A 24,872-nucleotide genomic window follows, 5' to 3' on the forward strand; every position below is an offset into this window, starting at 1 on the left:
GGCGCTCATAGTCCACGGTGTGCGGGGTGAAATATGCTGATAAAGCCCCTTTTAGATCTTGTATGGAATCAATAGTTGTCGCAGCCATCTCATCTGTAATGTCACGTGTTGCCGGGCCTACTGCCAGCTTGAGAAGACACTTATGTCTATCTTCATCGATGGGCCCCTTTGCCCCATGTACAAATCGAAATCCCTTATCCATCTGGCCCACCTCGGCCCCATGTTGCTCGTATCTGTTACATTAAAAGCTTCTGGCATCTGTACTGCCAGGGAATCTGGCAGTCTGTAAGGGGCTTGCTCTTGTTGAGCATTTGGCCCTTGAGCCTGTGAATCCTGGCCTGCATCCTGGGCAGACATTGCCTCTTGCTGATTTGTAGCCATTCACTGGGGAACTGGCCTCTTGTATTCCTGTTAGCCCACAGGACTGCCGGTTAGGCACGAGCACTGTGTTATTTTAAGTCTCTATGGGGTCTCAAAGGAGTGAGCAGATGCTCAGATGGCTTCCTCCTGGTACGAGCACCATGACGTGGCTCTTCTCCCCGCTCCCACTCATTGTGTCATTGTTCGTATCACCGCCGCGGCCCGGTAATCTCAGCCGCTCAATCACAAACATTTGACTGTGGGCGGGGCACTATTTTCACCATGTGGGACCCGGGTCAGTCTGAATCTGCCTTGCTGTGATGTCTCACCACTCTCCCGTTAGTGGACTGGGTGTGCCTCAGCCGTGCGGCTTGGCTTCCGCTCCTCACCCCGCCTCTATAGGGGTCCACGCGCCAACAGTGCAACCCCCTCATCGTAAGTGTCGTGGTCTTATGATTCTGGGTAGCCAGCGCACACGCACCTCGCTGCGCATCAAGAATTAGACAGACATGGAGGGTGCTATCTAACGTCTGTCTTTATTCTCATTCCAACTGAACCTAGCCCGCCCTCCCGCGTCACTTCCCTTCCTGCCTCCCGCCTCCCTGAAGCCCCAGAAGTGATGTGTCAACATGACATGGGGCCTCATTACGACCCTGGCGGAAAGGGGTTTGCGGCAGCGTTAGCTGCGCCAACCCCTTTCCGCCAATTACGAGTTCCCTTTCCGCCATGGCGGTTTTTACACCTGCTTTTAGCGGGTGTAAAAAACCATGGCGGTAAGGGAACTTGGTGTTAATTACGCCACCGTAAATTACGGTGGCGTAATTAACGCCTTCCCCACTCCCATTATGCCCTATGGGGCAAAAATGGGAATGGGGGAAGGGTAAATGGGGATTGGGGATTTACCGCCCCGCCAAGGTCGGAATGGGGCGGTAAATCCCCTTACCGCCATGGCGTAAATGTAGTTTGCGCCATGGCGGTAAAGTCACGGCCCTGGCGGTAACTTACCGCCAGGGTCGTGATGAGGCCCATGGTCTCCATCGCTGGCAGACACAGCTTGCACAGAAGAAGTGCTGCCTGTTACAGCTTAATATAGTGCTAGTTTGTGATAAATTAGTGATACATTAATTATAATATGTGTTTATTTGAACAGTAACACTTCAACCCCCTTTCTCCTCCAACCGCTACTAAAGTGTAGTGCCTTGACAGCCACTTTCAAGAGTTAGACCTACTTGTATTTTAGTTGCCCTGTCCCTTTTTTTTACTTTTTAAATCGGGTCACCCTAGCCATGAGACACTCTTCCATGAAGTCATGCATTGTGGTAGGGGCGGCAATAAGCAAAGTCTGCCACTCCTTCAAAGCCGTGATTTATGGCATTGCAACAGCCTTGGCAACCACCTTGCATGCAATGGGCTGGCAAGGATTGTATTCAGAGGCCAGAACACACTTCCTGAACCAGCCAAAAGAGGTGTACATTAACGGTACCCCGGGAGGTGCCATTAAACTCCACAGCACACTTTCTCCCATTATGTACATAGCATTTCTCAGACTACAGCACCACTTTTCTAGTTCAATGAAATTTTAAGAAAACGTCCTTGAATTGGAAAAGTGGCAGTCGTTTGAGAAATGGTAGCTCAGCTACTGGAGCACGTTTGCACGTTTCTCACACAAAAATAGATTTGAGCAACTTTTACTGCTTGAAAGGACCCCATTTTCCCTCCAATATATACACCCATCTCAGAATGATGGTGCTGGAACCTGCAAGGGAGAATGTCTGCTTTCCTCGCTATATTTAGAACTGCCTCTGAATCAGGCCCCTTGTCGCTGTGATCCCATTTCATTGTAAAGCACAGTACCCCTATGTGAAAGTGCTTTCTGCTTAATAGTTTAACATTTATTTAATTTAAACATGTCATGGCATACTTCCACCTAGGTGTCCTTCACATCAGTCATTAGCATTTAGCAGTCACTTATTTTTATTATTGATTTTGTCCTATACTTATAGATACATGCATAGTGAAATGTTTCGCTTTTTACACTTGATGTTTAGGTGGTTCATTTGTTAAGTTCCCTGCTGCATGCTAAATAAGTACCAGAGGCGTCATGTTCAGCCATGTGGGCGTCCTGTCCTTTGGTGCATAAGGGAATGGAGCCAACATTCTCGCGTGCAGTCATCGAGCTGACACGAGCAGTGTGTCCAGCCTCTGCAGTAGCAGCCAAATAGCCAGAAAGTAAAAGTGACCTTGGGAATAGTGTTAGCTGACCCTGTCTAGAGTCAAACGTTATGCTAATGTTCTGTATAGTGCATGTCATTATAAGTATTGTGGGGCCGGCTGTGGGCACACGGCCGGCCTCACAGGTTCTGGGGGGCACAGCACCCTGTTGTGTTGCCAGGGTCACCCGGATTTACAGTCAATGCAGGGCGGAAGCTTGATAGGCCATGGGGGCACGGCCTGGGTGCCGGGAGCCCCAGCCGAAGAAAAAGATCTACCACCAACTTGTTGCTTGGCGAAGCGACTGACCCTGAGGGAGTTGGAGGTGGAGGAGCGAAGAGCTTGAGTAGGAAGATATTTCCGTAGAGAAAGTTGGAGGTAAAGAGGCCCCAGGAAGGCCTTGTGGACAATGCAGAGGTTCTTGAACTTGATCCTTGCAGCCACTGGGAGCCAATGAAGAGATTTCAGGACTGAAGAGATACGATTCCCTGGGCTTGAGACCAAGGACAAGTCTTGCAGTCCTGCTCTGGATGAGGGCGGAGAGTAGAAGCAGGCAGATTTAAAAGAGGATGTTGCAGTAGTCCAGCCTATAGAGAAATGTTACTCTCTGTTTACCAGCAGCAGCTTCCAGCGGAAAACACAAACATACACAGGGCAAACGAAAGCTATGGAAAGCATGAATACTACACGCCACATAATAAACCAACCTGACAAATATATAGGTTCTCATGCAATATGTTAAGCAAAAAAATAGTCACTTTAAAGGTACCACAAACAGTGATAATGCAGAGTAATGTGAGAAGAATGCAAAGTAAAGTGGCACTAAACATTCTCTGGGTTTTGCAACTACTTTCACGACTTAAAGTGACACAACAAAATAAAGTGTGTTACGGGCATCTCCTTGCAGTCATTGTTTGACACAGATCTGCCGTCTATCACGCACGACGGAAAGCTTTCACCATGTATTTCCGGTGACAGTCCATGTTTCACTGAAATGTGGATCTTTCTATGTATGCATTTTCGGATCAATGCCAAACAAATGCGACCAGATTAAAACCTAGAAAAACTTTTTTTCTCGTGGGGTTGAGGATAGGTGAGCATTTGCAGTCGGTGCAAGTAAACTCTTCAGTGAAATGAAGACTTGACCCCTATGTCTTTGCCGTCTCGAGCACATCTGGCTGGAGTCAATTGCTGAGAGTGAGATGGGAGAAGGGGCTGCTAGCGCAGATGTGAAGTGATTGGAATTCAGCACCTGTCAGCCCCCGTCGCTGCGTCTTTTAAGAGGACTGTAAATGAGCCTGGGCTCGGCGGAAGGTTGGAGCAGAGGCCGCGTGTGAGATCCCTTGTAGAAATGCGCGCGACTCGGAGCTCTCCACGGCTTGTAGTGCTGAAAGCAGGCGGGAAGGTCTGGACACGCCCCATGAACAGGCCGAACTCCCGGTTAGAAATACCCTGGAGAAGGCCAGACGTGCCCTGCCGTGTGCTCTGGTGTGTCCATGGCTGCTAAGGCATCTACAATCGGTTATTGATTTCTCTTTGAGACCATCCATTTTTGGAGTAAAAAACGTGGTTTTACTTGCAATCGACGCTAGATCACACCATGGTCTGCCTCTCTCTCTTATTTGCGTGATGACGTCACACTGTACCATGGGCGAAATTGTAGGGGGCACAGGGGTATTTGTCCACCCATCTTTGGTGGCAGGCCAATGAATCCCCCTCATATCATGAGGCAAGGATGTGTGCCAGCCGCCCGGCCCAGTGCCCAGGCTCCAAGTCCCATGGGGCACAGGGTGCAGCACCAGCCTTTTCAGGTCCTGCACCTCGACACTCAGCATGACTGGCCTGACTGAAGTCAGAAGCCAGTTGCTGGAATTGGTGGTGGCAGGCCGGGCCCACTGCAGCCGACTGTGCCGCTGTGCTGCCACATGTGTGGCGGGCTCGCGGAATGTGACACTCCCTGGCTGCGCAGCAGCGCTGCAGCGCTTGTGGGCCAGGAACCAAGGAGCTCTCCTGCACATCATCATGGTTTGGTCTGCATGGAGCGCATACATTGCGGAACTGGGGAGAACAGGCCAAGAAAGACGGAGCCTTGAGGCGCCGGCACTGGAAACACAGGTATGTTTTTTATTTAAATGTGTAAAAATGTGTGTGTGTGTTAAAAAAATATATTTTTATGAATATAAATATGCATGTATTAAGTGCACAGTGCATGTGAATGGCGTGTATGGTCGTGAGTGTGTGGCACATATGTGTGTTGTGTCTGTGTGAATGAATGAGAATGCATTATGTTTGTTTGTATGTTCTGGGTGTGCAGACAGTGCATGGAAAATCTAGTGTGTGAATGCTATGTTGCAGCTTCTGGGTGCATATATGAGAGTCAGGAAATATCATACTTGGGTGTGACTGGGTGAATGGGTATGAATGGTGGTTGTGTGTGTGTGTATGCAAGCAGTGCTGGGGACTCGGGGGGGGGGGGGGGTGAGGGGTGGGCGTTCTACAGGCATGCCAATTTGTATGGGCATTATGATAAAGCAAGCATGATAAATGTTATTACATGGCTAGACTGGCACTTTGGTGCAGCCAGTCTCTAGCCAGTCTTATTTTGGCATGACATTTCATTCTAGGAATCAATGATAAAGCTAGACTGCCATTTTGGTGCAGCCAGCCCAGCAATACCTACTACCGCATGACATTTTATACTAGGCATCTATGATAAAGCGAGCATGATATGTGTTATGTGGCTTGATTGGTATTTTAGTGCAGTCCGTCAAGCAATTCTTACGGTCGCATAACATTTTATAATGGGCATCTGTGATAAAGCAAGCATGTTACATGTTATTATGTGGCTAGACTGGCATTTTGGTGCAGCCCGTCTGTAGCCATTCTTACTGTGGCGTGGTGACATTTTATAGAGTCATCTATGATAAAGCAAGCATGATACACATTATTATGTTGCTCGATTGGCATTTTGGTGCAGCCAGTCTAGTAATTCTTACTGTGGCAAGACATTTTATAGTGAGCATCTACAATAAAGCAAGCATGATGCATGTTTTTATGCAGCTGGACTGTCATTTTGTCGCAGCCAGTCTAGCCATTCTTACTGTGTCACTGTCTGTCATGACATTTTGTAGTGGGCATCATCAGTCAGCAACTCTTGGGAGCAAGGGGGTGCAGTGCTCTACCTTAAAGTGCTGGGTTGGGGGGACACTACTTCTTCAAAGTAGACCTCAGCATGGCAGCTCGCTCGTGGATTGTTAAAATTATCTCCTTGCAACTGATATCACTACATTAAGCAATATTATGTTACTGACAATCCTTTTCAGATCTTGATCGAAGTGTGTACTGACTGGCTGCACACTGCATGGTTCTTCTTGTTCAGTTTATTCTTTTTAAGTAGGAGTTCAAAGCGTAGCTATTTTATGTTTTCTTGTGCTCCTCTGTTCTCCCAAGACAGAGATTCTTTTTCACCAGATAATGGGCTTTCCCATTATCCGCATTCCACATAAAAAGGGTGCAGTAGCTTTTATTCAGCATCTGGGTTCATTTGGTTTGAAAATGCATTTCAAATTGCTTTTCTTACATAACCTATTCTTGTGACCTGAGCTTTGAGTCCCATGCAGAGACAAAGGAACTGAGGACACCTCCCACCTCCTGCTATCAGCATATATGTTCTGTTTAGCTGAATGCACGTAGCTATGCTGGACTGGTTTGTCATGTATAGCTGAATTTCTACTAAACTGGGCATATTTGCCGTGCCTTTAGAATTGAACTCTAAAGGCACAACGTTGTTATCATTTTCATAAGACTGGGTGCCGTCTTTTATGCCAGTCTTATGAAAGTTATAACTTGTGTGGTCTAGTGGTTAAGTGTTATCTCTCACAGCCACACTCCGCCCTTCCTCCACCCCGCCGCTTCCCTTCGTATGTCCTGTCCCCCAGCCCCAACATTTTCGTCAGTTACTGCACTGCAGGGCACCTTCCTGCAGCTGTTGCTTTCCCACTGTCATGTTGACGTCTCTGTGGTTAAGTGGGGGCGGGTGTTCAGTAAAGGGAAGTACATCAGGAGAATGGGAAGTGAAGGGCGGCGGGAGGCGGGACTAGTGCAGACTTTCTGTAATGTGAAATAAAGAGGACGTGTGAAGCATCGCTCCGTCTCATGTAATTCTTTGCTGCGCCACGCAAGTTCACCAGGCCTCACCCCAAGCCTTCACATTGGGGACAAGGCGGGTCCCCTTCCGACAGGGAAGGGAACAACGGAGCAGAGAGGCCGCTCGCGTGTGGCCCAGTGGAACGTTGCAACTCGACATGCAGAAGAGGATGCTCCGGACCGCAGCGATGGTACGTTGCATGCAGAAAGGACATCAGATCGGAGAGGCCGCTCGCGGAGGCGCCGGAGTGCCTAGCAGAATGTTGGAGGCTCCATGTGGGATGGAGGAGGATCGGGACCGCAGTGGGAAGACGTTGCTGAGTGCCTGGTTGAGAAGGCAGCACGGCAAGCACGGTGGTGAGGCAACTCGCGCCCCAGCACTCCGGAAGCAAGGCTATATACATATATCAAGGCAAGGCAAGAGCCCACCACCACGAGCCTTCCAATGTAGGAAGATCCAGGTACCCTGCTAATTCTATGGATGGTGCTCGTGCCCATGGGAGGCGGCCATCCAGGTCCACAAGGGGCAGAGGGACATCCAAAAGAGACACTGTCCAACGCTGATGGTGCTCGTGCCTAAGAAGGCGGCCATCAAGCGCAAAGGGACACCACTGATTATTTACATCACACCCATTGTAGGTATTAAAACAGCCAGGATCTGTTCAGGACAATGTCAGGCCAAGATAATGATCAAGGTGCGCAGGCACAGGCTCAAGGACAGCAAGGGCAGGGCCCCCAAGTGGTGGATCAGGCTCTATATAGGCTCCCGGACACACTAGCGGCACAAATGCCAGGGGCTTTTGATGTCTCGGACACGAGCCACATGGGTCCCAGATGGACCAAATGGATCAGAGACTTTGAACTGTTCATGGGGGCCACAGGGCCCGTAGAAGATGCACGTCAGAAATGCCTGTTGAAGTTGGCAGTGGGCTCCACGACATGTGACATCATCGACGAGTTGCCCCCCGACTCCATTGACTTCAAGACCTAAAAGATGTGCTGGCTGCATACTTCACTCCCCACACCAACATGGATTACAAGAGGCATCCCTTCCAAAGTACCAAGGAAAGTAAGGATGAGACCATGGACGCCTATGTCATGCCGCTCCGCACCATAATGAAACATTGCGACTTTGCCAACTACTCCAACACGGAGGTACTCTGATCCCAAATTATAGCAGGGTGCGAGTCGCAGACGTTTCGCAAGAAACTGCTCCAGAAACAACGCACTCTGGATGAAATCCTTGCATTAGCCAGGGCTGAAAGGGCCATAGACTCCCAGGTAGAGAGTTTCAACAACCTGACTCCAGGGGAGAACATCCCCAGGTTGCAGCAGGAGAGAAGGTCGGAGGAACTCTTTTGCTCCAAATGCGGGTTCGAATACCCCCATGAAGGGACCTGCCCAGCCATCGGCCAGCGTTGCGCCACGTGTGGTGAAGAGGACCACTTCAAAGCACTGTGCAGGCTATTCCGAGACAAAGGAGGGAACGGACCAGGGAGACACTGTCCCGACCCAAAACAAAAGCTAGCTCCTCCTCTGGGAACCACCCCAACATGGCTCCACAAGGGCCAGCTAACCAAACACTCCCGGATTCAGTGGAAAGGGATTCAGGGGAGGAGAGGCAAAAAAGGGATATGAGAGACAGAAGGAGATACGTGATGCTTGCGAGGCCCGAGCGCAGATCAAGATGCCATGTGCGCTATCTTGTTGAACAGTCGCCATCTGACTCCGATCGCAGCTCATCAGGGAGCGATCAAAAGAGGAAGGCCTACATATATGCCCTGGGCAATCCCATCGCTACGGCACACAGCCCTACCCTAATCATCAAACTAAATGAGCAGCCTATAGAGTTCCTCATTGACACTGGGGCCACGGTCAATGTTGTTAGTGAAACCATCTTCAAGGAACTGCCCACACCGCCAAAACTGTGCCCTGCCACAGTAGACATTTATGCTTATGGAGCCAAGACACCCCTCAAGTGCTTAGGACAGTTTGAGGGCACCTGCAGATACAAAGGGCATGTGAAAAAAATCCCCATTCATGTCCTAGCAACCGAAACTGACAGCGGGTGTGTTCTAAGTTTCAAGGCAGCAGCCGAATGGGACTCATTCACATCCTGTATAACATCATGGTCCACAAGTACATTGACCCGGTTGACATGATCAATAACCTCTATCCACGTATATTCAGAGGCATCGGAAAACTAAAGAATCGACCCATAAAGATGCACATTGACAACGCCATCCGTCCGGTAGCCCAACACTATCTGGGGATCCCAGTCAACATCCAAAAGAAGGTGGAGGATGAACTACAAAAGCTGCTCGAGCAACACATCATTGAGCTAGCCACCGGCCCCACCACGTGGGTGTCCCCTATAGTGCCAGTGCCAAAAAAAGGGTTGGAAGCCATTTGACTGTGTGTCGACATGAGGCGCCCCAACCAAGCCATACGGAGAGAAAGGCACCTGGCCCTACGTATCTCGGCCATGATTCATCTTCTAAATGGGGCCATGGTGTTCTCCAAGTTAGAACTGCAGAAAGGATACCATCAACTCGTACTGAGCCCAGAAAGCCGGAACATCGCCACCTTCGTCACGCATCTGGGCCTCTTTCGCTATAAAAGGCTGAGCTTCGGTGTGTCCTCGGCCGCTGAGATTTTCCAGGCTGAGGTGCACTATGTCATCAAGCACATACCGAACTGCCTCAATTACAGCAATGACATCCTGGTCTTCGGCTCGGATGTCAATAAGCACGATGAGGCTCTAATGAAAGTGTGCAAAGCGTTAGAGGCAGCAAATCTCACGCTCAATAGGGACAAGTGCGAGTTCTGGAAGAGTACGCTAAAGTTCTTCGGGCACATATTTTCAGAAGCTGGCATGACCCCTAATCTGGACAAGGTCGCTGCACTAAATGACACCACACCCCCAGCCAATGTCTCAGAGTTGAGGTCTTTTCTGGGGGCTCGCCAGCTACTGCACATGTTATATCAAGGACTTTGCAACGGTAGGTGAACCCCTAAGACTCCTCAGAAAACAAGATGCCACATTCTGTTGGACGGACGAGTGCCAAAAGGCCTTTGAGATCATCTGGGAAAGGGTCATCAAGGCAGAGAACATGTCATATTATGACCCGAATCGCCAAACTGAACTGACGGTAGATGCCAGTCCTGTAGGACTGGGAGCCATCCTAGCTCAGGTGGACCCGAGGGACCACGCGAGAACGCATGTCGTTGCGTATGCCAGCAGAAGCCTCTATGCCACCAAACAGGCATATTCACAGGCAGAGAAGGAAGGTCTTGCCGTGGCTTAGGCATGCAAACACTTTCACTTGTTCTTCTATGGCAAGCCGTTTCTCGTCATCGCAGACCATCATTGCTGTTCCTGTATGGGAACCCTCAGGCAAAGATGCCTCTGAGGATAGCCAGCTGGGTGCTACGGCTGCAAGACTATGCGTTCAAAGTTGTGCCCTGGCAAGGGAAAGGAGAAAATCCACCAGACTTTTTGTCCAGAAGGCCTCGAGAGGGGTGCACACCAGAACCCTCGGCAGCAGACAGATACCTCCAATACCTGATACACCAGACCACTCCAGAAGGGATCGACATTGGGACCATAGCCCGAGAGACAGAAAATGATCCAGCGTGTCAAATCATCTGTGAGGGCCTCGAATCGGGCATGTGGAGGAGAGCCCGAGAGGGGGGCGAGCAGCCGGGGACCAGGTGCAGGGTGAAGTAGATCGACTGATCCAGGTGAAGGACGAACTAGCCCTATCTGACGAACACCTTCTTCTAAAAGACTGCAAGCTAGTGATCCCACATCCCTACGGGCCAAAGTCATTGAGATCGCCCATGAGAACCACTGAGGGATGGTGTCAACTAAACGTATGCTACGCCAAAAACTTTGGTTTCCCGGCATGGACTCCCTAGTGGAGGAAGCCCTGAAGTCTTGTCTCACCTGCAGCCTCATCACACCCTACCACCATCCGGAACCCTTGAAGATGTCAGAGCTCCCACAAGGAATATGGGAAGCTGTTGCCGCCGATTTCTTTGGGCCCATTGAAGGAGGGAAATACGTACTGGCGGTGATGAATGAATACTCCCGTTACCCGGAAATACAAAGCATAACCTCCATCGCTGCCCATCATGTGGTGCCTGCCCTTGACTGCATATTCTCTGCCTACGGCATCCCAAGAGTGCTCAAGACACACAATGGGCCCCCATTCAGTGGACATCAGTTCGCACAATTTGCAAACTATCTCGGCTTCCATCACCGGAAGATAACATCTCTCTGGCCACAGGCGAATGGCATTATAAAATGATTTATGGGCAACCTGAAGCGGGCCATTCAAATCGCCAAGCTCACGGGGCAGCCCTTTGAGCAAGTACTAAATCAGCTGATGCGAGACTACCGGGGCACTCCTCACAGCGCCACGGGAAAACGCCTGCCGGACAATCTGAAGACTGTGGCAGACACATGAGGGAACGTGATGGCACCACCAAAGAGCGCATAAAAGAGTATGCGGGCCAACGTAGAGGGGCGAGAGAACCCCAGATCGAAGTGGCTGATATTGTCGCAGTGAAACAGCCTCAGACTCATAAACACACCTCAGTCTTTCAAGAAGAGCCGTTGTTAGCCATGCAGAAGAAGGGATCCATGATCACGGCGCAAGGTGTGGAAGGGTCCGTCACTCGGAACTCTTCACATTTCAAGAGAATTCCTTCTCTGGGATCTTGCCGACTGAGTGGCCGAGTGGTTGTTCCTCTTGACAATGACTCCGATGAACCATATCTGGGGGACCAAGGAAAAACTGAGGAATCGGACATGGAAGGTGCTCCGGAGACGAGGTTAGTGGAAGCCCACAAGGGTTTGCAAGTGCCCGTCCTCAAAGGGCTCGGAACAAGCCCCACCGGTGGATTGAGGAGATGGGTTAGCAAACCCCATCAGACACTCACCTGTTGTGAGGGATTAAAAAGGGGGGAGATGTCATGTTGACGTCTCTGTGGTTATGTGGGGGGCAAGTGTTCAGTAAAGGGAAGTACATCAGGAGAATGGGAAGTGAAGGGCGGCAGGAGGTGGAACTAGGGCAGACTTTCTGTAATGTGAAATAAAGAGGACGTGTGAAGCATCGCTCCAGCTCATAATTCTTTGCTGCGCCACGCGCGTTCACCAGGCCTCACCCCACGCCTTCGCACCCACGTGGACGTAATACCGTCACCCAAGAAGAGATGATCATCCGTCCATGTGTAAATAAAGGGAGTCAGACCCCCTCTTCATGACTAACACATGTATGCCGCTTTGGAAACTTCCAAAACGACCTTTTGTTAAATTGAAATGTTTCACTGCAAGCACTTTGGTTTGTTGCACTTCTGGGCAGAACATCCAATTTAATTCTGTAAATGGAAATGGCCCCTTTTATTAAGCTTGTCATTCACAAAAAAAGCGACCCTTCACCCCTCTACCATTGGATAAACCTGTCCAGGGAAAATACGTAGCTTTCATCTGATTACGTCAAAGAGCAAACACTCGATGCAGAAAGGCGAAAGGATAGCATCCTTGCAAATCAAAGAAACAAAGGACGGACGAGGTCCCATCCCACGTTCCCCCTCCTTCCTGTGGCCCCGCCCCCCCTCACACCCTGTGCGCGCTGACGCAGGCTGGTGCTGGGTACCGCTCCTCAGCATCCCCCTCCCTCCCTGTGCCCGGGATGATGATGATGATGCTGCTGCTGCTGCTGCTGTAGCATTAGAGTGGGTGGGGTCGATTCCTGCAGCAGCTGCGAAGCTCGACTCTCATCTTCCTTGCTCCGTTGGATTCTCCTGCAGCCAGTGAATCCTTTCCAGCGCCGGGGAAGGAGCGGCAGACGCCCTTCCCTGTTATGGCTTAAAGCAGGGCTTCTGGCTCCTACGAACAGCAACACATCCCCTGCCCGTCCTCTGGCGTTAATGATCTGGAACGTTTTCAAGAGCAGTAGGATCGCATCCTTGCACAGGATTTCGTTGTATTTTTTTTTGTTGTGCTGCAGGATGTTTGACGCGTTATTTTAATACGTTTATCCTGCATGCTGCTTCTTTAATCTTTTTCATAGGCTGGCTGACACTCCACCCTCACCCTGGAGAGCATGGCATGGCCCTGTATCACCAGGGCCTGCTGCGTCGATCGCTATTGGCAGCAACTCGACAAGGCGGATATCGCAGTGCCCCTGGTCTTCGCCAGGTATTCGGAAGCCACTGATGCACAGCCGCTGGCATACCACCACCACCAGCTGCCCGTTCAGCACGGGCCCCGTGCCACTTTAAGTGCCATTGAGACCCAGCCCTCCTTAATGGGAGGAGGGGAGCCAGATGTGGCAGCTGCAGGTCTACCCACAGAGTTTGCCAGCAGTCAGGGGGCAGCGAGGTCAGGAGGAGGGGCAGGCAGCGGCAATGCCCCCGCGACACCTGGCTCAGTAATGCGCCAGGACTTCAAGGTCTGGAGGGTTAAACCAGAGCCCAGTTGCAAGCCCAAAAGCGAATACTCGCCCTCAGAAACTCCTTTTGAGAAGGAGACCCAGTACCAGAAGGATTTTAAAGCTTGGCCTACTCCTGGTCGTGGGGATCACCCATGGATCCCGAAGCCATCCCCGGCGCCATCTACTGCAGGGGACCGCAGTACAGCTGAGGCTAAAAAGAAAGGGGAGGCCTATGAGAGAAAAGCCCCCGAGGAGGTCAAAGGGAATGAAAGGCCTGCTGCTGGCGAAAAGGGTGAGCGGGCCAAGGCAGAAGATGGGGATACACAGATGCCCACAAAGGGTAAGGGAGGTCCACATGAGGCCAAGGGTCTAGAAAAAGTGGCAGCAGGTGAAAGGATGCTGAGTGACAAAGATCCTCAGATGGCCAGCAAGGGTAAGGGTGGGCCAGCGGAAAGTAAAGGGGCAGAGAAAGCAGCAGCTGGTGACAGAGCAGCTGTGGAGGGCCGTGATCCCCAAATGGACAGCAAGGGTAAGGGAGGGCCAGTAGAGAGTAAAGGGCTGGAAAAACCTGCTGCCGGTGAGAGGAACCCAGCAGGGGACAAGGATCCCCAGATGGACGCCAAGGGCAAGAGCCAACCCACAGAAGGAAAGGGTGTGGAAAAGGCAGCAGCTGGTGAGAGGGCTTGGGCTGATGACAAAGAACCACAGATACTGGTCAAAGGAAAAGGTGGACCGATTGAAAGCAAGAGTCCGGACAAGCCGGCAGCAGGCGAGAGGACTGCCGCAAGTGACAAGGAGCCCATGCTGCCTTCCAAGGGCAAGGTTGCCATTTCAACACCTGGAGAGACAACAGAGAAGAAAACATCAGTGGTGGAGTCGACCACAGGCTTCCATGAAAGAAGAGGCCGTGCTGTGGTTGATGCCCTTAACATGCAGATCAAGGAGGAAATTGGACCTGGCACCTCTTATAGGTAAAGATGCTTTACTTTCTTTTTTGTGAGTATTCACTTGTGGTTTGTTTATATTTTATACATCACAACTTTTTGATGTTATCCTGGTAGGATGTAATTTTACCGATTTCGTGTGCACCAATTTTACATGAAAAGCCATGACAACGCAAATGCAATTCATTATTAATAAGGACAATTCCCCACCAAACAAAAGGAAAGGGACAGGGGTCGTTGTAGTTCAGTGCAGGTCGTAGGGGGTGTGGTGTGGTAATAAATAGGTGGCCTGAGGTGGTTTCCCCATTACAAGAAGAGAGAAACACCTAACCATTGTACCAAATGAGGGTATACAAAAATTGGTTAAGTGTACTTCTCGGGCCCACATATCTCCATTAATCAAGAATCATTTTGCTGAGGGTTGTTTCGTGTTTTTCAATTTGTCTGCAAGGCTGCAGTTCACTTGAGCCTCACAGGCTGTAACACTGTGATTATGCTCTAGAAATCTGCCACAAGTTGAAGGCGAGAATGCACGACAAGTGGCACCCTTCAAATCCCGTGCAAAGACCACCTTACTGGATCTACGTTGAAAAACCGAATCACAAAAGCTTGAGTTACGAAATTGCAAAGCCCCTCTTGTTCGCATGTTGTAACTCAAACTGATGATTTTGGTTGTTTATTCCCCACTGTGAATTTAATGTATGCGGGGCAGATCCCCGCAACCCCTGCTCCCCTTGTTTGGTATTATGGGCTTCAGTCTTTTTTACCATGCCGAATACTCACCAGATGTGCATTTGGCTTTTTTTCTGACTTTTTCGGCCGAAACATACTTGACCACTGTCCTGATTGCAAGTGAACTGTCAGAGAGTTTGACGATTTCTCTAGTGCGACAATCTCTACGTTCCATTGCAAGTTGTAAATGTATCATTGGGAGGGTGGGGCAGAGGTTTTGATGTTATCTGGAGTGAAAAGCCATACACGATTACATGGGGCAGAGTCTCAAAACCTTTTTTTGCACCACAAAAGGTGCACTCCAGTCCACAATGACATTTCAATGTACGCCTCTTATAGGTGCACATTCAGATGCCCCTTTTCTCCAATAAAGGGGCGTTTCTGCGCATTTCAATATGCATCCTGAATTCGCAAGTGAGACGCCCTTTGAAATCTGCAAAAATCCAAGCCCTTCGCTTGCGTCTGATTGGACTATGCGCAGGGGGAGGTGCAATGCATGAGAGGTTCATGTCTGAACCTTTAATTCATTTTCTTTGAAGTGGGAGTGCAGTGGTCTTAATCCCTGCTCTCCCCCTTGCATTTCTATCCCCCAAAGAAGGATAGAAATGCATTTTCCTCTTTACCACATTTCGAAATGACAGACCCTCTAAGGACCCTTTCATTGTGAAATGCACTCCTAGCAACCACTCGGTTGCTAGGAGCCAGTCATACATTCGTGTTGGGGCTGTACTTGCGACTCTAATTTATGCAAGAAGGCTGGCCACTCTGCTTTATGCTACTCTTCTGCCCCACTGAAATCCACAGGTTACTTTTTAGAATAAGGTGACCTGCACATTTCTTCATTGAGCGTGAATTAAAAAGAAGCGCGTCGTGGGCACTTTTTTCTTTTGTGCTCGTTTTTGAGAATCTGCCCCATGATCTTTTTCCAAGCTGCGTGTGGTCGTCAGAAGCCCCCACGTTGTGTGATGGCCCTACCGTGATGAGGTGGAGTGCAGCACAAGCCACATGATGGGAAATGCCTGCCCTAGACTGGGTGCACATCTCTTGGCTTCATCTGTGTATCACATCTCAAAAGCAATCACATTGCACCACGGGTGCAGGCAACCCTTCTCAAGGCCGGTTTGAGTCTGAGAGGAGAATTCGTTTTGTTGCCAGGTGGACCCTTTCAACTTAACATTGAATACGCCTGAGGCTCTTTGATCTGGGTGGGCTGCGGCCGGGGAAAGTCAGTGACCCACCTCTCCACACATGTGCACGACTTCAATACAAGGAACATAAATGTTCACCCCTTTACAAGCAATGTGAAGTTGGATGATTTTCAAACCTCAGAAAATACTGAATCGCTTCTCCATCATGGAGACCATACTGTTATGATGTAGACTATGTGCCATTATTATTTTATATATTGATGTTGGTTCTTGCACACTGCTGATAGCGTGGTACATTGAAAACCACAGACTGAGGTGTAAGTGGGGTTCATTTTTGATAAGAAATGGTAATTGCATGCAGGAGACCGCCAACAGTAGCACGTATGCATTATTGGGGTCACTGCATGCATTGTTAAAGGTCCACGAAGTGGAGTGGACAAGGAAAGAGTTAAGCGAGGCAAACTCGATTTTACCCTTCCATTTTGTACTCTGTGTCGTGGAAAAGTAAACGCTGCATGTAAATGGGCTTTTCTAGAAGTGTTTACTAATGGATTCCTATGGAATCCCACTGGTGTTGACCAGGTGCAAAGCTGAGTTGGATTCCATCGGAATGCATTTATATTATGCCAGCATGAAAATCCTTATGCTGTTGTAAAACAAAGTGCCCACAGGAGACAGAGGGGCTGATCAGGGCGGAGGTCTTATCTCCACTCGAGGCCCCTCCCTTGCCTTCTGTCGGCAGTAAAATGGCACAGAGCTGGAAATGGCAGCGTAAATCCACTGTGCCTCGCATTTACATCTTCATTTCCCGTTCTTCCCTCATTTAGAATGAGGGTGGCTTACTTCAAATTGCACTTTGCAGACGACATTTGTATGGATTCCTATGTAATCCACCTTCTTTTAGAAGGTGCGTATTGCAGGCAGATTTCCTAGGAATCCATTAGTTTTAGGCTGTCATGAAAATCTCATGTAGGCTTAAAACAGAGCGGTTTTGCAGGCGGACATGGAAATACGAGGCAGAAGCGTATATCCCCTCCCCTCTCCAACTCCACCCGCAAAACCTTTGTCAAATCTAACAGAGCGGTACAGCAAGGCATACAAGGCTTGACACCTTGTTTTTACGCCTTGCTTTGCCGCTCCACCTGATTTGAAAGTAACCTCGCTGAGTTGGGCAAGGCGATAAATGTGAACAGGGAGCATCCTTCTTGCCAAAGCATTCTTTGACTGTATTTCCAGTGGCTGCCTCTTTCTCCTTCCATGATTGGGCATTGTACTTTTTTCTCCTATGTGAAGATTTCAATAGCGCTGCCTGCAGCTTTCATGTGAAGCATTGACACCCCCGACTCTATAGTGATCACTTTATGTGACCATCTCAGGTGCACATTTTTTACGATTACTTATCCTTCTGATTAATTTTTCAGGGCAAATTTTCTTGAACACATTTTTTGATGTTACATTTTTCCTAATCATCTGTAAGTCAAGCTACCCAGCACATAAGCGAGCTACTTTATGAGTTACTTGGAAAGGTCCTATTATAAGTACATTTTCTTCAATATTGCATTTTCCCTTTTTTCATATGTATTATTGTAAAAACCATTGTTGTGTACCATAGAGGTGTTTGCGAATGCCAACGGCATTGTAGTGCCACTTGGTGCAGTGCATCGGTCCTGCACATATCAGCTGTGTCATATTCTGATGGCAATCTCGGGGAGATTGATCAGTCTCCTGGGGTTCTGCAGCTCGACTGGATGCTCTAGCATTTTCTAAGGGCGTTTCCCTTTGGGAAGGAGCAGACCATCTGTGTATTGTTCTCAGCAGCCCCTTTCTTTGTAAAACCTCAACGCTTTGAAGTTGTAGGAAAGAATACACGCCTCTAATCAAACAATTTACTTGACATTGTGCTCTGATGATAAATTGTGAAGTTAGTGGTGCATTAGAGATGATGCATTTAGCCGTCCATTAATTAATTCACCCATCCATCTATGCCTTTCTTCCAGTGTCATCTGTCTCCTGTCCATGAGGCGCCTCTCCATCTGCATCGAACGATTCCTTCCTTCCTTCCTTCCTTCCTTCCTTCCTTCCTTCCTTCCTTCCTTCCTTCCTTCCTTCCTTCCTTCCTTCCTTCCTTCCTTCCTTCCTTCCTTCCTTCCTTCCTTCCTTCCTTCCTTCCTTCCTTCCTTCCTTCCTTCCTTCCTTCCTTCCTTCCTTCCTTCCTTCCTTCCTTCCTTCCTTCCTTCCTTCCTTCCTTCCTTCCTTCCTTCCTTCCTTCCTTCCTTCCTTCCTTCCTTCCTTCCTTCCTTCCTTCCTTCCTTCCTTCCTTCCTTCCTTCCTTCCTTCCTTCCTTCCTTCCTTCCTTCCTTCCTTCCTTCCTTCCTTCCTTCCTTCCTTCCTTCCCTCCCTCCCTCCCTCCAATTTGCTTGTATCTGCCGATAGGGCGGTGAGCTAGGCACAATGCGTACGGGTTTCCTATGTTGTTCGTCCCAGATTTTGGCAGATGCTACTTTGTGATACTACACATGCAGGTTAAAGCAAGCATTGCTGCCTTATTACATGTTACGCGGTCGCTGAAATGTGCATAGTGCTGGTTTATCGTATAAATGGCTTTGTGCAAACTGATCTTGGAACCCAGTTGGCTGCCCTTTAGTGGCGCGTGCTTGTCAAAAGCCTCTCACCCAGGAAATCGACCCCTCCCCCATTATTTAGACAGACTGCTCAAGCTTGACCTGCTTACTCTGTTGTGTGCTGAGCCGGCTAGTGTGGTCTATAGCCTTCACATTAATTCCTTTAATTGTGCTCAATAGCTATATACACACAGCCTTGGTCCTATACTGGAATGCACAAAATGACTTTCTCTAAAGGGCCTTGCCCCTCTGATCCCGTTTCGTTGTGATGCACAGTGCCCTTATATGGAAGTGCTTTCTGCTTAATAGTTTAACATTTCTTTACTTTAGACATGCTATGGTATACTTACACCTAGGTGTCCTTCACATCAGTCATTAGCATTTAGCAATCACTTATTTGTATTATTGATTTTGTCCTATACTTATAGATACATGCATATTGAAATGTTTCGCTTTTTACACTTGATGTTTAGGTGGTTCATTTGTTAAGTTCCCCGCTGCATGCTAAATAAGTACCAGGGGCGTCATGTTCAGCCATGTGGGCTTCCTGTCCTTTGGTGCATAAGGGAATGGAGCCAACATTCTCGCGTGCAGTCATCGAGCTGACACGAGCAGTGTGTCCAGCCTCTGCAGTAGCAGCCAAATAGCCAGAAAGTAAAAGTGACCTTGGTAGTAGCGTTAGCTAACCTTGTATAGAGTCAAACATTATGCTAATTCCTCTACAGTGCATGTTTTATATGTATGCAAACCTTCCCATTTTCCAACCGCAATGATTTCGCCAGAGACTGGTGACAGCTGATCATGATAGGTGGGTGGCAAGTGTTATTTTTGGGAGGCAGATGAATACATCTGTAGCTTGTGCCCCTCTCCTGGTCAATTAGCGCATAGGTAAGAAACGTTACTCGCTGAAGCAGCCGTACCGCCCTTATCCCAGGCAGCTACAGTAGGACATAGAGACAATTTAGGCTGAAGATGGCAAAAGAGTCAAACTATTGTTGTAACAGTAAAAAGGGCATACATTTGACACAAAGCAGATGTGCACTTAACATGAAGTGCGATTTCTTGAAATTAGAAACATGAGTATTCCTAAATGTTGTGTTACCAAAAATACATAAATCTATGAGCAACCCACCTGGGCGTCCCATTGTTGCAGGTGTAGGCTTGATATTTGAACCACTCTGTAAATTCACTGATTTTCACCTGAAACCTTATGTTATGGAAATTACCTTTTTTTTTTTTTTAACAAGCCACTACAGAGGTCACTAATTTGACGGAGGATTATTCCTTTGATACGGATACACAACTATTAGTGGGACTTGATATCGTCTCCTACTCATATTCCACAGTTGGCAACCCTGAATATGTTTGAAGAATTGCTTCTAACTAGACAAAACGGTGGTGCTACTCCTAACAGCTTCATTCCTTGGTGTACCTAAATGGCAATGATTGAGAATTATTTTGTATTTAACAACAAAATGTTTCATCACATCCATGGCACTGCCATGGGGCCAGCTGTAGCCCTTACAGTTGCTAACCTGTATGTTGAATCTGTTGAAGTACAACAAATCTTGTCTGAATTTAATCCATTCTTTGGGAACATCAATTGTGGAAGCTATATATAGACAATATCCTTGTAGCGTGGAGGTGATGCAACCTCTTTTGAAGAATTTCTACTGTGGCTTAATGATCAGGAGCCATCCTTGGATTTCACTGCTAGTCATAGCTCCTTAGAAATTAATTTCCTCAACATAACTATTTGGGCAGACCAGGCAGATAAGACTTTAAAGGTGAAGCTGTATCATAAATCAACGGACAGGAACTCATTGTTAATGTTCTCTAGCTGTCACTCATGTCACACCAGGAAGAATTTACCTCTAGGACAGTTTTTAAGACTCAAGTGCAACAGTTGAACCAGATTGGTCTTTGAGATAGACGCTACCAACTTTAGTACCACATTGACAGCGAAGGTTATCCTAAACCTATTGTCAAGAAAGCATGCATGAGAGCAAGTAATAATCCCAGGGAAGCTCTCTTGAATACAAGGGTAAAACAGTTAAAAATGAAAACATTGTATGTGTGAGTATTTATAATCATCTGTCCAATAAGGTGAAGTCCCACCCACAGGCGTACCCACAACATACGGTCGTTGGGAAAGCTCCAGCCAGTCTGGTCGGCACTTCCCCCACACTACCATATATGGAACTTTCACCCAAAAGCCAGTCAGGGGGAGGGGACAGAGTCAGGGACCCGGAAGTATGCCTTTATGGGGTACACATATTGCTAGAATGGCTTCCCTGAATACGAGACAAATTATTGAAGTTACCCAAAGAATTCTTGTATTGACCTGAAGTACCCACAGACGTGGAAGAAGGACCGATAATTACAACTGAGCTAGAAGCAGCCATAGCAAGGGAAGATGTTATGTTATGTTATAAGTTCCTGTAAAGCGCAAGGTCACCCAAAGGCATCATGGCGCTGGGAGAGAGGGAGACAGCCTCATAATAATTAAAATAGGAACGTTTTGACCTGTCTTCTGAACTCCAGATAATTAGGAGTTTTGTTTATGATAAGTGGAAGATTATTCCACAGAACTGCTGCAGCAATAGAGAAGGCCCGACCACCAACCTGGTCTCTGTCGTGCTTTTGAACAACCAGTTGTTCGGAGGTGGCTGAGCGCAGATGACGAGTGGGGCAATAACGCATGAACTTAGCTTGAAGGTATTCTGCACCCTGACCATGAATGGCCCTGTGTACAATTCACAAGGTCTTAAATTCAACCCTTTGAGCCACAGGGAGCCAATGCAGGTTCTGTAATACGAGGGAGATGTGCGCTCCAATAGGGAAGCCAGTGGCGACCCTTGCGGCCAGATTTTGCAACTGCTGCAACCGTTTAATCAGGCCTATAGGTTGGGCCAGGTACAGCGAGTTGCAATAATCTATATGTGATAAAAACATAGCGACAAGCACGGGAGGGTGTAGCGAGGCCGGGATCAGAGGTAGTACTCTTCTCAAAATCTTCAACTGAAAATGACCAGCCTGACAGACCGCAGAGACTTGTTGGTCCGTAGAAAAGGATGCGGATAAAACCACACCCAAGTTTTTCACTTTTTTAACTGGAGTCGGTAAGGGCCCCAGGGAGGAAGGCCAGAAAGAGGACACCCAGAGTGTAGGATAAGGAGGATAGCCCACCACCATCACCTCAGTCTTGTCCCCATTCAGTTTGAGCCCATTGTGGTTCATCCAATATCCAACCGCAGTCAGGCATCCCCGCAAGCATGACGACACCTCAGCCTGATCCAGGTATAATCTGATAAGTATCTGGGTGTCGTCGGCATAGGAGTAACACCTGACGCCGAAGGAGCGTATAAGACGCACCAGGGCCCATACACAGATATTAAACAGAATAGGCGACATGGAGGAGCCTTGGGCCACTCCACAACTGAGGTGACAAGGAGCAGAAAGAAGAGGAGGCATCGAGAGGGTCCGAGTACGATCTGCAAGGAACAAACTGAACCAGGCAAGTACCTGTCCAGATGTGCCAAACTGGAAGAGATGAAACAGCAAGATGGAGTGGTCGACAGTGTTGAATGCCGCTGACAGATCTAACAAAATAAGGGCACCCACTCCACCTGCATCCACCAGTCTGGTCATATCGTCCAGAACGGCGACCAAGATACTCTCCATGCCACGACCAGGACGGAACCTGGACTGGACATGGTCAAGGAAATTAGAAGATTCTAGAAAGGTAGATAGAAGGGGGGGGTCACCAGTGATTCCAAAAGTTTAACCAAGAAAGGGAGGAGCGAGATTGGCCAGAAGTTAGATGGAATAGTAGGGTCCAAATTAGGTTTTTTCAGAAGGGGGATCACCCTGGCAGACTTCAACTCCTAAGGGACGGATCCTGTTTGAAATGAGTCGTTAATTGCTTTGGTAATTTCTGATTTCTGAAGATAGAGTGATTTTACATGGAGTAGACGATGAGGGGCAAGTTGGCGCACAGTAATAGCACTTGATGAAGCACAGGGACTGACTGACTTGACGGATGACAAATTCCTTACAGATGAGGACTCTGATGACAAAGTGATGTTTTCCATCAGTCTTACATATCGGCTAAACCTGAGAGCAGGGAAATGCCCCATATAATCTCATTAGTGAGGAAAGTAAAGTCCTTTCTCCAGGAGCATTTGGCACACATACCAAACACACTGTGGACCAACAGTCCATATGACGTCTGTCTACTAAAAGGAGTAGGGGCAGTTAAAATTAAACTAAAGAAGGGGCTATTTTACCACAAGTGAGACAGTATCCCATGGTTAAGGAAGCGGACAAGGGTATCTATGAAACCATTGCTGCCTTAGTGCAACAAGGGATATTAGTTCCTTCAGAATCCCCATGTAACACGGCTGTGTACTTGATAAAAAAAAAAGCAACAGGGTGTCGTGGGGAGTTATTCAGAATTCACACCCCTGAACAATATTGTTGAGGCAGAATTCCCATTAGTGCCAAAACCAGCCATGATATTGTGTAACATCCCATCCAAAGCTAAATATTTTATCGTGATTGTTTTAAATAATGCTTTCTTTTCAATCCCCTTGCATGTAGAGTCATAGGGGGTCATTCTGAGTTGGGCGGTAAGGTTTACCGGGCACCGGCAAAGAGACCAGTGCCGGTAAACCCTTACCGCCCAATTCCGAGGTCCCTTAGTCTGACCACACGTCCTTCGCGGGCCCGTAATTAGCGCCTTCCCCATTCCCATTGAGCCCTATGGGGGCTCAAATGGGAATGGGGAATGGTTGGCTGAATGGGGAATTACCGGGTCCTCACAGGTTGGAATGTCCCGGTAAGTCCCCGTTCAACCAGACCGGTGCCGGACCGGGTTTTGGAGGCAGCAAACTCAGAATGAGGCCCATAGTATTTGGCCTTGTTTACTTACTGCAGAATTAAGTTGAAACATACAAGTGTACCCCAGGGGTACTGTGAATCACCCTCGGTATTCAACTGAGTGTTGCAGATGGACTTGGAGAAAGTACAGCTTGACAGTGCAGTCATCCTATATGTAAACGACAAATTGGTGTGTAACGCCACGGAAGACAAGTGCAGGAGAGACTCAGTGAAACTAATGACAGTATTGGCAGAGAAGGAGTACAAAGTCGACAAAGAGAAAATGCAATATTTCCAAGAAGAAGTCCTATACATAGGTCAGCTGATATCGAAGGGACGAGACGCCTGAGAGAGCAGAAGCCTTAATGAAGACACACAGGCCAGAGGCAGTGAAGAAATTACAGCAATTTCTAGGCCTTTACAATTAGTGTAGGGAATGGGTCTTTAATTACAGCACATATGTCAGGCCGCTCTAAAAGGACTCGAGGAAGCACAGAAAGACAACAGTGATATGGCCTGGACAGGTGAAGTGATACATGCCTTTGATGAGCTGAAGTTAGCAATTAGCACAGCTCCAGTATTAGGGATCCCCAATTACAATGAAGAATTCTTTCTATTTTCCCATTCAAATGGAATAGTGATGAAGGCCCTCCTCGCACAGAAAACTAACATAGGACACAAACTATTAGCATTTTACAGTGGGATATTAGGCCATTAGCTATGTGAGAAAACATTGGCTGCAGCATCCTTTTCAATTGAGAAGTGAGCCAGCATAGCAATGGGCTGTTCACTCACGTTATACATTGAGCATGGTTTATTTGCCATCCTTGAAAAGCCCACAAAGACATTAACTACCCAGAGAGCATCAGGCTATGAGGTAATTATATCAAATCCAGCAATCAAAATTGTCAGGTGTCGAGTGGTAAACTGAGCCAGATGTGCACGATTGCACTAACCACACTGAATGTCATGATAAAATACCCCATGTCAAAGAAAATGACGTAGGAGGGGGATCATTCTCTTTATTGGCTGGTCATCATCAATATAACGGGTGAGAGGCATAGTGGCACCGCTGTGGTGAAGGCAGGAGAGTTACCGCTTTGAGACTGTGACAAGTGCGATATTGCCAGCACAAGCGGCAGAGTTGTTAGCATTGATATTGGAGCTGGAGGCGCTTGAAGATGAGGCGGTAACGGTGTACTCGGACTCCGCCTACGTAACTTCAATAGTACACGAAGGACTGTCACATTGGAAAAGGAGGGGCTTCCTGCATGCACACAGCACACCCATGCAGCATGCACCATTGTTAGACAGGCTCATAGAAGCACTCGAGTATCCATCGGCTATTGCCGTGGTGAAGTGTGCAGTGCACACCAGCGGTGCAGA

At 48.2% G+C, this 24,872-nt stretch overlaps 1 protein-coding gene across 3 annotated transcripts in view; it reads left to right on the top strand.

Annotated features, from left to right (window-relative positions):
• Positions 1-24,872, top strand: part of MAP6 (microtubule associated protein 6) — a 201,387-nt gene that overhangs the window by 18,679 nt on the left and 157,836 nt on the right. The window contains exon 1 of one of the 3 annotated variants that reach the window (XM_069640059.1): positions 12,383-14,131. The exons of 1 other annotated variant lie outside the window; for it this stretch is intronic. In XM_069640059.1, the coding sequence (XP_069496160.1) occupies positions 12,831-14,131 (1,301 nt within the window). In that variant the 5' untranslated portion in view covers positions 12,383-12,830. Of the gene's footprint in view, positions 1-12,382; positions 14,132-24,872 lie in introns of those variants that run through there. One more of the 3 variants, XR_011284140.1, reaches the window with a different exon arrangement.

Source organism: Ambystoma mexicanum, chromosome 7q (genome assembly GCF_040938575.1).
Source record: "Ambystoma mexicanum isolate Mex_15411 chromosome 7q, UKY_AmexF1_1, whole genome shotgun sequence".
Lineage (NCBI taxonomy): Eukaryota > Metazoa > Chordata > Amphibia > Caudata > Ambystomatidae > Ambystoma > Ambystoma mexicanum.